Genomic DNA, 13,972 nt, shown 5'->3' with positions numbered 1-13,972 from the left:
ATCATAAGTAATTTCAAATAAATTTTAAAATGTCCTTTTCATCTTAGTTCTTCAGTTTTATCCAGATCAAGAAGACAAGACCAAAAAGTAAACATTTTGATTTCATGATGCCTTGGTAATAGCTATAAAAGTTAGACAAAATCAGTTATTCAAAATAACCTTGTCATTTGTTTAGCTATAAACAAACAGGGAATCTGCAGCATAGAGTAGTCAAGAGATTGGTCCATATGGTCCAGTGAGTTAGAGAGTCAGAGGCTTTCCAACTATATTTTCCTCAAAAATCTAACTGCTGGTTTGTTTTCAAAAGAAAAACTCTTGACATTATCCTGTTGCATTCTGATTCATTTTTATCTCACAATCCTATTGCCTAAGAGAGTTCTTAGCACATTGTACATGAATTTCTACTGGGTCAATTAATAAGTGACCGTATATATTAAAGTCCACTGTAACAAAGTACACTGCATTTGTTCAATTAACCAGTATGACTGCCTGCTATATGCCAAACAGCATGCTAGTCCCTGTGTGCACAGGGATAAACATGGTTTTATTCTCATTGAATTGATAATCTTAGTGAAGAAGAGAGACATTAAGCAAGTAAATAAATTAGTAGTCTGTTAAGATTTAAAATACTCTAAAATATTAAGAGGGAATGTGTCTTTCCTCCATGTGAAGGAAGCTCCAGTAGCATAACATTGTCATCATTCTTCATCCCCTTATCCAGTCTGCCCTAGGTAAAGTGACTTGCCCAATTGTAAATCTAGTAGAAGAAACAAGGCGCAATTAGCCTACTTCCTCCCCACTCCTGTTTGGGACCAGCCTATCTGAAGAGACATTCATTCTATTCTGCTTCTATGGGATCAGGCTCTGCCTCTGCAGAGACAGGGGTCTCATGTGTTGCCAGGCTGAGTGCAGTGACTATAGGCATGATCATCTTTAGCCTTGATGAACTCCTTGGCTCAAGCAACCCTCAGCCTCCAAAGTAGCTAGGACTACAGATGTGTGCTACTGTGCTCAGCAAGAGAATGTGGGTTTTATCTTAAGGCCAGTAAGCTTCCTATCACTGAACTCTAGAATTGGACAGATTTACCCTGTCTCAAGCATTGCTCTACTGGGCCAGACCCTTAACCTGCTGAACTGGTTTCAGCAATCAAATGCACTGTTGTCACAGCAAACTATTTCTGGTGATATTAGGTCAGAATGACTTTAGTATCCACATGAAGTACATGCAAGGGTCCAAAGGGTGGGCAGTCTATGGAATGGTGAGATGGCTGCTGCCACGGAAGCCCAAAACCAGTGACAGATCTTCAGGGGGAGACAAGAGCGACACAGCTGGCCCCAAGAGAGTCATAAATCTTTCCTAGCTCATGGAGGGAAGAGAAGAGAAAAGAGAGGGGGGTAGGAAAAAAGAGGGAAATGAAGTCAGAACTGAACTGAAAAGCCATAGGTGTTTTTTAGTTGGCCAAGCACTACTAATCTTTAAGATCAAGGGGAAAAAGAGGAAAAACTAAAGACAAGTGTTTCTTATCCTGACCAATCTGCCTCTTCTCTGTATTCTTAAAAACCTTGCAGTTATGTCATTTGAAAAAAAAATTTTTTTAAACATACCCACACTAGAAGTGAAGGGTACTCTCTAGAAGGTGAAAGAAATAGAAGATGACTGAATAGGAACAGCTCCAGGCTACAGCTCCCAGCATGAGCGACACAGAAGACAGGTGATTTCTGCATTTCCAACTGAGGTACCGGGTTCATCTCACTGGGGCGTGTCAGACAGTGGGTGCAGGACAGAGGGTGCAGCCCACCGAGCGAGAGCCAAAGCAGGGCGAGGCATCACCTCACCCAGGAAGTGCAAGGGGTAAGGGAATTCCCTTTCCTAGCCAAGGGAAACCATGACACACAGCACCTGGAAAATTGGGTCACTCCCACCCTAATACTGTGCTTTTCCAAGGGTTTGAGCAAACGGCACACCAGGAGATTATATCCCACACCTGGCTGGGAGGGTCCCACACCCATGGAGCCTCCCTTATTGCTAGCACAGCAGTCTGAGATCTAACTGCAGGGTGGCAGTAAGGCTGAAGGAGGGATGCCCGCCATTGCTGAGGCTTGAGTAGGTAAACAAAGTGGCCAGGAAGCTCGAAAAGGATGGAGCCCACCACAGTTCAAGGGGGCCTGCATGCCTCTGTAGACTCCAGCCAAGTGTAGACTCTGGAGATAAGCCATAGCCAGGGACAAGGCACAGCCAAACAAAAGGCAGCAGAAACCTCTCCAGATTTAAATGTCCCTGTCTGACAGCTTTGAAGAAAGTAGTAGTTCTCCCAGCATGGAGTTTGAGATCTGAGAAAGGACAGACTGCCTCCTCAAGTGGGTCCCTGACCCCAAGTAGCCTAACTGAAAGGCACCCCCGAGTAGGGCAAACTGACACCTCACACGGCCGGGTACCCCTCTGAGCCGAAGCTTCCAGAGGAACGATGAGGCAGCAACACTTGCTGTTCAGCAGTATTCACTCTTCTGCAGCCTACGCTGCCAATACCCAGGCAAACAGGGTCTGGACTGGACCTCCAGCAAACTCCAACAGACCTGCAGCTGAGGGTCCTGACTGTTAGAATGAAAACTAACAAACAGAAAGGACATCCACACCAAAACCCCATCTGTACATCACCATCATCAAAGACCAAAGGTAGATAAAACCACAAAGATGGGGAAAAAACAGAGCAGAAAAGCTGAAAATTCTAAAAATCAGAGCGCCTCACCCCCTTCAAAGGAATGCAGCTCCTCGCCAGCAACAGAACAAAGCTGGATGGAGAATGACTTTGATGAGTTGAGAGAAGAAGGCTTCAGATGATCAAACTTCTCCGAGCTAAAGGAGGAGGAGATTCAAACCGATCGCAAAGAAGCTAAAAACCTTGAAAAACTTAGACGAATGGCTAATTAAACAATGTAGAGAAGTCCTTAAATGACCTGATAGAGCATGGCACAAGAACTACGTGACAAAAGCACAAGCTTCATTAACCGATTCAATCAACTGGAAGAAAGAGTATCAGTGATTGAAGATCAAATGAATGAAGTGAAGCAAGAAGTAAAAATAAAACAAAGAATAAAAATAAAAATATAAATAAACAAACATAAAAAATAAAACGAAAGAGTAAAAATAAACGAACAAAGCCTCCAAGAAACATGGGACTATCTGAAAGACCAAATCTGCGTCTGACTGGTGTAACTGAAAGTGACAGGGAGAATGGAACCAAGTTGGAAAACACTCTTCAGGATATTATCCACGAAAACTTCCCCAACCTAGCAAGGCAGGCCAACATTCAAATTCAAGAAATACAGAACACCACAAAGATATTCCTCAAGAAGAGCAACTCCAAGACACATAATTGTCAGATTCACCAAAGTTGAAATGAAGGAAAAAATGTTAAGGGCAGCCAGAGAGAAAGGTCAGGTTACCCACAAAGGGAAGCCCATCAGACTAACAGTGGATCTCTCGGCAGAAACTACAAGCCAGAAGAGAGTGGTGGGCCAATATTCAACATTCTTAAAGAAAAGAATTTTCAACCCAGAATTTCATATCCAGCCAAACTAAGTTTCATAAGTGAAGGAGAAATAAAATCCTTTACAGACAAGCAAATGCTGAGAGATTTTGTCACCACCAGGCCTGCCCTACAAGAGCTCCTGAAGGAAACACTAAACATGGAAAGGAACAACCGGTACCAGCCAGTGCAAAAACATGACAAAATGTAAAGACCATCGAGGCTAGGAAGAAACTGCATCAAATAACAAGCAAAATAACCAGCTAACATCATAATGACAGGATCAGATTCACACATAACAATATTAACCTTAAATGTAAATGGGCTAAATGCTCTAATTAAAAGAGATACAGACTGGCAAATTGGATAAAGAGTCAAGACTCATCAGTTTGCTGTATTCAGGAGACCCATCTCACGTGCAGAGACACACATAGGCTCAAAATAAAGGGATAAAAGGAAATCTACCAAGCAAATGGAAAACAAAAAAAGGCAGGGGTTGCAATCCTAGTCTCTGATAAAACAGACTTTAAACCAACAAAGATCAGAAGAGAAAAAGAAGGCCACTACATAATGGTAAAGGAATCAATTCAACAAGAAGAGCTAACCTAAATATATATGCACCCAATACAGGAGCACCCAGATTCATAAAGCAAGTCCTTAGAGACTTACAAAGAGACTTAGACTCCCACACAATAATAATGGGAGACTTTGACACCCCACTGTCAACATTAGACAGATCAATGAGACAGCAAGTTAACAACGATATCCAGGAGTTCAACTCAGCTCTGCACCAAGCGGACCTAATAGATATCTACAGAGTTCTCCACCCCAAATCAATAGAATATACATTCTTCTCAGCACCACATCACACTTATTCCAAAATTGACCACATAGTTAGAAGTAAAGCATTCCTCAGCAAATGTAAACAGAAATTATAACAAACTGTCTCTCAGACCACACTGCAATCAAACTAGAACTCAGGATTAAGAAACTCACTCAAAACCACTCAACTACATGGAAACTGAACAACCTGCTCCTGAATGACTACTGGGTACATAATGAAGTGAAGGTAGAAATAAAGATGTTCTTTGAAACCAATGAGAACAAAGATACAACATACCAAAATCTCTGGGACACATTTAAAGCAATGTATAGAGGGAAATTTATAGCACTAAATGCCCACAGGAGAAAGCAGGAAAGATCTAAAATTGACACCCTAACATCACAATTGAAAGAACTAGAGAAGCAAGAGCAAATACATTCAAAAGCCAGCAGAAGGCAAGAAATAACTAAGATCAGAGCAGAACTGAAAGAGATAGAGACACAAAAAACCCTTCAAAAAATCAATGAATCCAGGAGCTGGTTTTTTGAAAAGATCAACAAAATTGATAGACTGCTGGCAAGACTAATAAAGAAGAAAAGAAAGAAGAATCAAATAGACGCAATAAAAAATGATAAAGGGGATATCACCACCAGCCCCACAGAAATACAAACTACCATCAGAGAATACTATAAACACCTCTATGCAAATAAACTAGAAAACCTAAAGAAATAGATAAATTCCTGGACACATACACCCTCCCAAGTCTAAACCAGGAAGAAGTTGAATCCCTGAATAGACCAATAAGAAGCTCTGAAATTAAGGCAATAATTAATGGCCGACCAACCAAAAAAAGTCCAGGACCAGACAGATTCACAGCTGAATTCTACCAGAGGCACAAAGAGGAGCTGTACAAAATAGTTTCCTTCTGAAACTATTCCAATCAACAGAAAAAGAGGGAATCCCCCCTAACTCATTTTATGAGACTGACATCATCCTGATACCAAAGCCTGGCAGAGACACAACAAAAAAAGAATTTTAGAGCAGTATCTGTGATGAACATTGATGCGAAAATCTTCAATAAAATACTGGCAAACTGAATCCAGCAGCACATCAAAAAGCTTATCCACCACCATTATGTCGGCTTCATCCCTGGGATGCAAGGGTGGTTCAACATACGCAAATCAATAAACGTAATCCATCACATAAACAGAACCAAAAACAAAAACTACGTGATTATCTCAACAGATGCAGAAAAGGCCTTTGACAAAATTCAACAGCCCTTCATGCCAAAAACTCTCAATAAACTAGGTATTGATGGGCCGTATCTCAAAATAAAGAGCTATTTATGACAAACCCACAGCCAATATCGTACTGAATGGGCAAAAACTGGAAACATTCCATTTGAAAACTGGCACAAGACAGGGATGCCCTCTCTCTCCACTCCTATTCAACATAGTGTGGGAAGTTCTGGCGAGGTCAATCAGGCAGGAGAAATAAATAAAGAGTATTTAATTAGGAAAAGAGGAAGTCAAATTGTCCCTTTTTGCAGATGACAAGATTGTATATTAAGAAAACCCCATCGTCTCAGCCCAAAATCTCCTTATGCTGATAGGCAACTTCAGCAAAGTCTCTGGATTCAAAATCAATGTGCAAAAATCACAAGCATTCTTATACACCATTAACAGACAAAAAGAGAGTCAAATCATGAGTGAACTCCCATTCACAATTGCTTCAAAGAGAATAAAATACCTAGGAATCCAACTTAAAGGGATGTGAAGGACCTCTTCAAGGAGAACTACAAACCACTGCTCAATGGAATAAAAGAGGAAACAAACAAATGGAAGAATATTCCATGCTCATGAACAGGAAAAATCAATATCATGAAAATGGCCATACTGCCCAAGGTAATTAATAGATTCAATGCCATCCCCATTAAGCTACCAATGACTTTCTTCACAGAATTCGAAAAAACTACTTTCAAGTTCATATGGAACCAGAAAAGAGCCCGCATTGCCAAAACAATCCTAAGCCAAAAGAACAAAGCTGGAGGCATCACACTACCTGACTTCAAACTATACTACAAGGCTACAGTAACCAAAACAGCATGGTACTGGTATCAAAAGAGAGATGTAGACCAATGGAACTGAACAGAGCCCTCAGAAATAATACCACACATGTATAACCATCTGATCTTCGACAAATCTGACAAAAACAAGAAATGGGGAAAGGATTCCCTATTTAATAAATGGTGCTGGGAAAACTGGCTAGCCCTACGTAGAAAGCTGAAACTGGATCCCTTTCTTACACCTTATACAAAAATCAATTCAAGATGGATTACCGAGTTAAATATTAGACCTAAAACCATAAAAACCCTAGAAGAAAACCTAGGCAATACCATTTAGGACATGGCATGGGCAAGAACTTCATGTCTAAAACACCAAAAGCAATGGCAACAAAAGCCAAAATTGACAAATGGGATCTAATTAAACAAGAGCTTCTGCACAGCAAAAGAAACTACCATCAGAGTGAACAGGCAACCTACACAATGGGAGAAAAGTTTTGCAATCTACCCATCTGACAAAGGGCTAATATCCAGAACCTACAAAGAATTCAAACAAATTTACAAGAAAAGAACAACCCCATCAAAAAGTGGGCAAAGGACATGAACAGACATGTCTCAAAAGAAGACATTTATGTACCCAATAGACACATGAAAAAAATGCTCATCATCACTAGCCACCAGAGAAATGCAAATCAAAACCACAGTGAGATACCATCTCACACCTAGTTAGAATGGCGATCATTAAAAAGTCAGGAAACAACAGGTGCTGGAGAAGATGTGGAGAAACAGGAACACTTTTACACTGTTGGTGGGACTGTAAACTAGTTCAACCATTGTGGAAGACAGTGTGGCGAGTCCTCAAGGATCTAGAACTAGAAATACCATTTGACCCAGCCATCCCATAACTGGGTATATACCCAAAGGATTATAAATCATGCTGCTATAAAGACACATGCACACGTATGGTTATTGTGGCACTATTCACAATAGCAAAGTCTTGGAACCAACCCAAATGTCCATCAGTGACAGACTGGTTTTAGAAAATGTGGCACATACACACCATGGAATACTATGCAGCCATAAAAAAGGATGAGTTTATGTCCTTTGTAGGAACACAGATGCAGCTGGAAACCATCAATCTCGGCAAACTATCGCAAGAACAGAAAACCTAACACCACATGTTCTCACTCATAGGTGGGAATTGAACAATGAGAACACTTGGACACAGGGTGGGGAACATCACACACCAGGGCCTGTCATGGGGGAGGGGTAGTGGGGAGGGATAGCATTAGGAGATATACCTAATGTAAATGACGAGTTAATAGGTGCAGCACACCAACATGGCACATATATCCATATGTAACAAACCTGCACGTTATGCACATGTATCCTAGAACTTAAAGTATAAATTTAAAAAAAAAGTGAACTATAACTAGATTTCTTTTGATTACTATACCAGCTATTTTAAAGCTTATGTAAATACTTGTAAAATTAATTACTCATAAATCTCTTGTCTTGCCTGTGTAGAGTTATGTAAGAATAATATCGGGAGAAGGTGTACAACTGAGTCCATGTCACTTAAAAAATCTCTAAATCTCTTTAACATTTCTGCCTTCAGAATTGGAATAGAAGCATATCAGAGTAATTCTGAGAGAGTTTGTATAGACTTACATTTATATCAATTTTTTTAATGAAAGAGAAAAATCTAGCAGGTTAATTTAGTCATTTCACTGATTAGTACCTTCTCACAAACACTCCTCCAGAAGAAACCTTTTTTTTTACTCGCCTCTTCTCTTTGTTTGACTCACAAGAAGTGCTGTCTTCCTATAAACAAAGGAAAAGAGGGTCAAATACAATTTTCATGCTAGCACACATTTTCGTCTTTCTACATGGCCTATTCAAAAGAAAAAAAATTAACCATGCTAGTATTTTCAACTCTGATTAAATTTCTTTTAGGATTTTATGTGAATAAATTCCCAAATCTGAAGTACCAGTGTATTATATTGTGCTGAATCGTATGACTAGGAGGCAACTTAAGAACTAGAGAAAGAATACAGAAAATTTAATGGGTAAGAGGTGGCTACTTGTCAGATATAGCCAATTTTCAGTGTTATCTCATTCAGTTTTATCTCTACCTAAAGATCCCCAGACACTAATATTTAACAAGATATTGGTAACCGAAAGTGTTAGTATGTCATCTTCTGGATTCTTTTGCCAGTCCCATAGTGCTGCGAATCATTCCCTAGCTTCCCCATTCCCTCTTTTGTTTTTGTACTGGATCCCTCTACTGCTCTAGTCTCATTGTGCACTTTGCCTGGTCTCCTGGTCTCACTGTTTCTGAATATTTCTTGTCCATCTTGGTATTCTTAAGACCCAGCACGGAAGAATCAATAAATACTATGGTAAGGAGCAAGCAGGGCTGGAAACAAAATGAGTGGTCACTAGACGTTAATTATCTTTGAGTAATTCTTCCAATCAAAAATGCTCTGCATCTAGTTAGGCAGGACAGCTCTGAAAACAGACGCTCCAAGAACAGCACAAGGACCATGTCCCTGGGGAGAGCCCATGGCTGGAGTTAGTTCTCCAGGGTGTTCCTGCCCACACCTTTTCTAATGAGTCCAGTTAGTTTAACTCAATAGTGTGTGAACATGGAAGTAAGCTGCCATTATCCAACACCGCCTGGAAAAACAACCATGCATCTGGTCCCTCCCATATCCCTCAGCTGCAAACTTGAGAGTAGGATAAACTACTAGCTTTCTCTTATAGTGGCCAGGTGTTTGTGGGCATAGGGCAATACAGATGGTCTCTTCTCTTAGAAAAAAAGCTTAGCGGCTAGTCTGAAGAAAAATAACAAACCTTTGATTGGGACTTAGCATATGATACAACGGTTCTTCGTACTATACATAAAAAATAGAGTGTAGTGAGTAGCATTACCAGTATTTTAAAGATGAGGCCAGGTGCGGTGGCTCACGACTATAATCCCAGCACTTTGGGAGGCCAAGGCAGGCAGATCACTTGAGGTCAGGAGTTCAAGACTAGCCTAGCCAACCCTATCTCCATTAAAAATACAAAAATTAGCTGGGCTTGGTGATGCATGCCTGTAGTCCCAGCTGCTCAGGAGGCTGAGGCATAAGAATCACTTGAACCCAGGAGACAGAGGTTGCAGTGAGCCGAGATTGTGCCACTGCACTCCAGCTTGGGCGACAGAGCAAGACCCTGTCTCAAAAGAAAAAAGAAAAACACTCAGGTGGGGCAGGAGTTTAACCTAATCTAACTAGATGGAATTAGAGAAAGAATATAGAAAATTTAGGGGGAAGAGGTGGCTACTTGTCAGATATAGCCAATTTTCCAGTGCTTTAATAAGAGTTATGACTTCCAGAAACAGGCAGGGTATGGTGGCTCACATCTGTAATCCCAGCGCTTTAGGAGGCTGTCGTGGGCAGATCGCTTTGAGCTCAGGAGTTTGAGACCAACCTGGACAACAATCCCCCCTCTCTACAAAAAATACAGAAAAAATTTAGCTGGGCATGGTGGCTCATGCCTGTAGTCCCAGCTACTCACGAGGCTGAGGTTGGAGGATTGCTTAAGCCTGGGAAGTGGAGGCTGCAGTGAGCTGAGATCATGACCCTGAATGCCAGCCAGGGCACAGAGTGAGACTCTGTCTCAAAAAAATTAATTAAAGAGTTCCAAAGACAGTAATACTTATTTTTCTTTACCTTTTATATATTAGAAGAGACCTTAAGCATTCCAAATTTTCTAGAAACAGTGGTTAAATAACAAAGTCCCTAACACCAAATATGTAACTTGTTCTATCAAACCAAGTCTTAAAATACAACTACTTCAAAAGAAAATATGTGCTTAGCATTCAACAGGCCTTCCATAATTGTTCACTGAAGGTTCCATATCTCCAAATTTCTAAAAGCTTCTGCATTTGGAGAACATTTTTCACCAAGATTACTCGTTTCTTTATCTTACATTATAGCCAAGAAGTATATTTCTCCCTAATACATGTTTTCTCCTAAACTCAACAGAACTATATATTAAGATACTAAATACATGCATCATAATGCTTAAGCACCAAAAGCAATTCTAAATGTAAATGCAATCTATTACTACAACAAAATTAGACAAAAATTCTTGTGGTGAAAATGTATATTTTTTTTTTACCCTGAAAGAATTAACAGGTTTGTCGAACAGATTAAAATTCTACACATAAAACTGTTGACTTTGTGGCTCTACCAGTTATTGCTGGGATATATGGAATTCTTATTTTTCAAAAAGTCTATGCACTCTGAAAATTCTAGACAGCATATGAAACTATAAGAGAATTCCACCTTCTTGCTTACCAGTACAGACTCTTAACAGTGTCAAAACCAACCCTTCTTCCCCAAAAAAGTAGGGTATAAACAAAGAGAAAGAAAGGCAAATCACAAACTTTTAGAACTTCCCCAAGCCAAGAGTTAAATGTGGATAAACTCCCTGAAATCCTCAAATTACTCCATGGGCCACTCTAGGTACATAAGCTAGGATGTCATAGGTCAGAGAAAAGCCCAGCAGAAACCATATCAAAGTTCAACCTTGTTCCAGACCTTTGTAGGTAGAAAATAAGGTTAAGTGAAACATGGAAGGTAACCGTGGAATATTGCCAGTTCCCGGTTAGCCATTCTTGATTAGCAAACATGGCCCAAAGCTGTAGATCAAGGACTTCCTGAATAATACTGGTTCTGGAGACAGAAGCTATGAGTTCAGTGCTACATAAATCTCTCTGTGGACAGACAGCTCTGCCAAAGCTATTACATTTTATTTAAGTATATATTTAAATATATATATATAAAATACTTAAAACATTAGTTTAAATTTAATGTTTTAAGTACTATATATATATCAAAGAGCACAAAGGAAAAAAAGGTACAGCTTGATGCATTTTGTGACCATGACTGAGATCAAGAGATTGGACATTACCAGCATCCCAGAAGCCTCCATTTGCCCCTTCCTAGGCACTACTGACTTATCTTACCGATTTGTGGACTACATGGAATCATACAGTATGTACTCTTTCATACTGCTTTCTTTTAGTCAGCATAGTGTTTGTGAAATTCATTCGTAGTGATTTGTAGAGTAGTAATTCATACATTTTCATTGCTATATAATATTCCATTGAATGAATATAGCAAAATGTATTGATTCTTACTGTTGAGGGAATTTTTAGATGATTCTAGTTTGAGAGATATATATAATAAGGCTGACAAGAACATTCATGTATCTATTTTTTGGTGTCCACCTGTGTACACAAAGAAACATGTACTAATTCCACTAGGAATTAATTTTCCAAAGTGGTAAAGCCAATTTACACTGCCACCATTGGTATATAAAATCTCCAGTTGTTCCACATCCTCACCAACATTTGGTAACATCCATTTTAATTTTTGCCATTCTGATGGGTATATATTCGTATCTTGTTTGGGTTTTAATTTACATTTCTAATAACCAGTGATTTCGAGCACAAGTTCATGTTTACTGGCCCACTTGGATATCTTCTTTTGTGAAGTGCCTATGCAAGTCTTGCCCAGTTTTTTTACTGGACTGTCTTTTTCACATTGATCTGTATAAGTTCTTTATATATTCTGGATACAACTTTTTCAGATAGGAGTGAAGAAAGAGAAGCAGAGAGAAAGGAAATATGTTTTTCTACACTTTGGCTTGCCTTTTCAAATCTGTTCATATAATCTTTGATGAACTGAAGTCTTATTTTAATGAAGTCCAGTCTACCCATTTTTTCCTACCCCAAGGTCATGAAGATATCCTATGTTATATTTTATCATCTCAACTTCCAATTTAAGACATATCTTGAAATATATGTTTGAACTTATAGTGTAACATTTTAACAAAATTATTACCAATTTTTAAGTTTTCATAAGTAAATTAACCCTATTAAAAAGCTATCATCAGTCCAGGCACAGTGGCTCACACATGTAATCCCAGCACTTTGGGAGGCGGAGGTGGGTGGATCACAATGTCAGGAGTTCAAGACCAGCCTGGCCAAGATAGTGAAACCCTGTCTCTATTAAAAATACAAAAAAATTAGCCAGGCGTGGTGGTGGGCGCCTGTACTCCCAGCCACTCGGGTGGCTGAGGCAAAGAATTGCTTGAACCTGGGAGGTGGAGGTTGCAGTGAGCCAAGATCGCGCCACTGCTCTCCAGTCTGGGCAACAGAGCAAGACTCGTCTCAGGAAAAAAAAAAAAAAAAAAAGCTATCATCAGAAGTTTTCAAAGAAACAGTTTCAAAATAAATGTTCCTAAAAGCACAGAAAGAGGGAGTGTGAGGGGTTTATAATAGCAGTAACAAGTGGTGTTAAAAGCATAGACTTGGGGCTAGACAGGTTGAAATCATGGCTAGCCATCTAACAAGCTTTGTAACTTTATAAATTGTTCATTTTATCTGAGAGTTGACTTCTTCATTTGTAAAATGAAGATGGTATCTGCTGAATATAAAGTCTTAACACTAAGCCCAATATACTCAAAACCTGTTGTTAATGATGACCAAGATGATGTTATTAACATAAGTTAAATGATCTCATAAAACTTAGATTTTCAGTACTATGGGTAAACTAAGTGCCCAATCATGCTGTACTACAAATGACGAGAAGCCCTCAGACCAGTACAAGGTGCTTGATGGAAGGAGAGATCACGTGTGACCAGGGAGACTAGGAAAGGGGTGATAAATGAGACGGTTCCTAGGGGATTTTACAGAGTCAACAGGCAGTTTTCAAGGTATATGGACAAACTGAACAAAGGCTTAATGATGGGAAAGCATAGGGTAGCTTAAGAAAAAATAAGCTATTAATATATGTAGGAGAATAGACAAAAATAAGGTTGGTGAGGTAGGTTAGGGCTGAATGTCAAACTGAAGAATCAGTACTTATTCAGGTAAGGAAGATTTTCAATCCAAGGAGTGACAAGAAAATCAAGCTGACCACTGTGAGTCAAATGGATTTGGATAGGAAAGGAGTAAATACCAAAATTCTATCACAGTAGTTCAGATAGAAAGATATAGAAACCTAAACTAGGGAAGCAGTGAAAGTAGAGAGCATGTTCCCACCTATGGGATGGGCTCACTTTTTGTATGACCTAAAGGAGAAAACATAGCTAATCATTAAGAGTCCAAGACTGGGTAGTTGAGAAAATAGTGATGCCATTAATTTAAATGCAGAGATAGGGGAGAGAATCTGGTCTTGATATTGAGCTTGGTTCTGAACATTTTTTTTTTTTAATTCAAGCACCACCGGGAATTTCAGGTGGAAATGTCCAGTTGACAAGCAGTGAGAAATACAGGTGGGGAGCCCTGGTGGGGACAACAGTACTAAAGTATGGATTTGATAGTCATTTCCACAGAAGTATTAGAAAAATATAATCTGGAGGCAGAGATTCTGAGTTTGCTCTTGCCTTATACTAGCTGTATGCTCTAACAAGACTCTCAACTTCTCTGAGCCTCTGCTTTCTCATTTATAACACGGGATCAAATATATATATATCATTCTACCTCCTCATAGGGTTGATGCA

At 39.5% G+C, this 13,972-nt stretch overlaps 2 protein-coding genes across 10 annotated transcripts in view; one reads left to right on the top strand and one right to left on the bottom strand.

The window, feature by feature from the left end:
* Positions 1-13,972, bottom strand: part of ANKRD42 (ankyrin repeat domain 42) — a 203,194-nt gene that overhangs the window by 119,521 nt on the left and 69,701 nt on the right. For 6 of the 7 annotated variants that reach the window (XM_073019884.1, XM_073019883.1, XM_073019880.1 and 3 more), the window contains one exon: positions 8,154-8,236. In XM_073019884.1, the coding sequence (XP_072875985.1) occupies positions 8,154-8,236 (83 nt within the window). Of the gene's footprint in view, positions 1-8,076; positions 8,237-13,972 lie in introns of those variants that run through there. The other variant, XM_008020334.3, reaches the window with a different exon arrangement.
* The window catches only part of CCDC90B (coiled-coil domain containing 90B), a 69,429-nt gene that overhangs the window by 23,504 nt on the left and 31,953 nt on the right, over positions 1-13,972 (top strand). The window lies entirely within an intron of this gene.

This window comes from Chlorocebus sabaeus, chromosome 1, assembly GCF_047675955.1.
Source record: "Chlorocebus sabaeus isolate Y175 chromosome 1, mChlSab1.0.hap1, whole genome shotgun sequence".
NCBI lineage: Eukaryota > Metazoa > Chordata > Mammalia > Primates > Cercopithecidae > Chlorocebus > Chlorocebus sabaeus.
The sequence above is the reverse complement of the archived record's forward strand: the minus strand, read 5'-3'. Positions and strand labels throughout refer to the sequence as shown.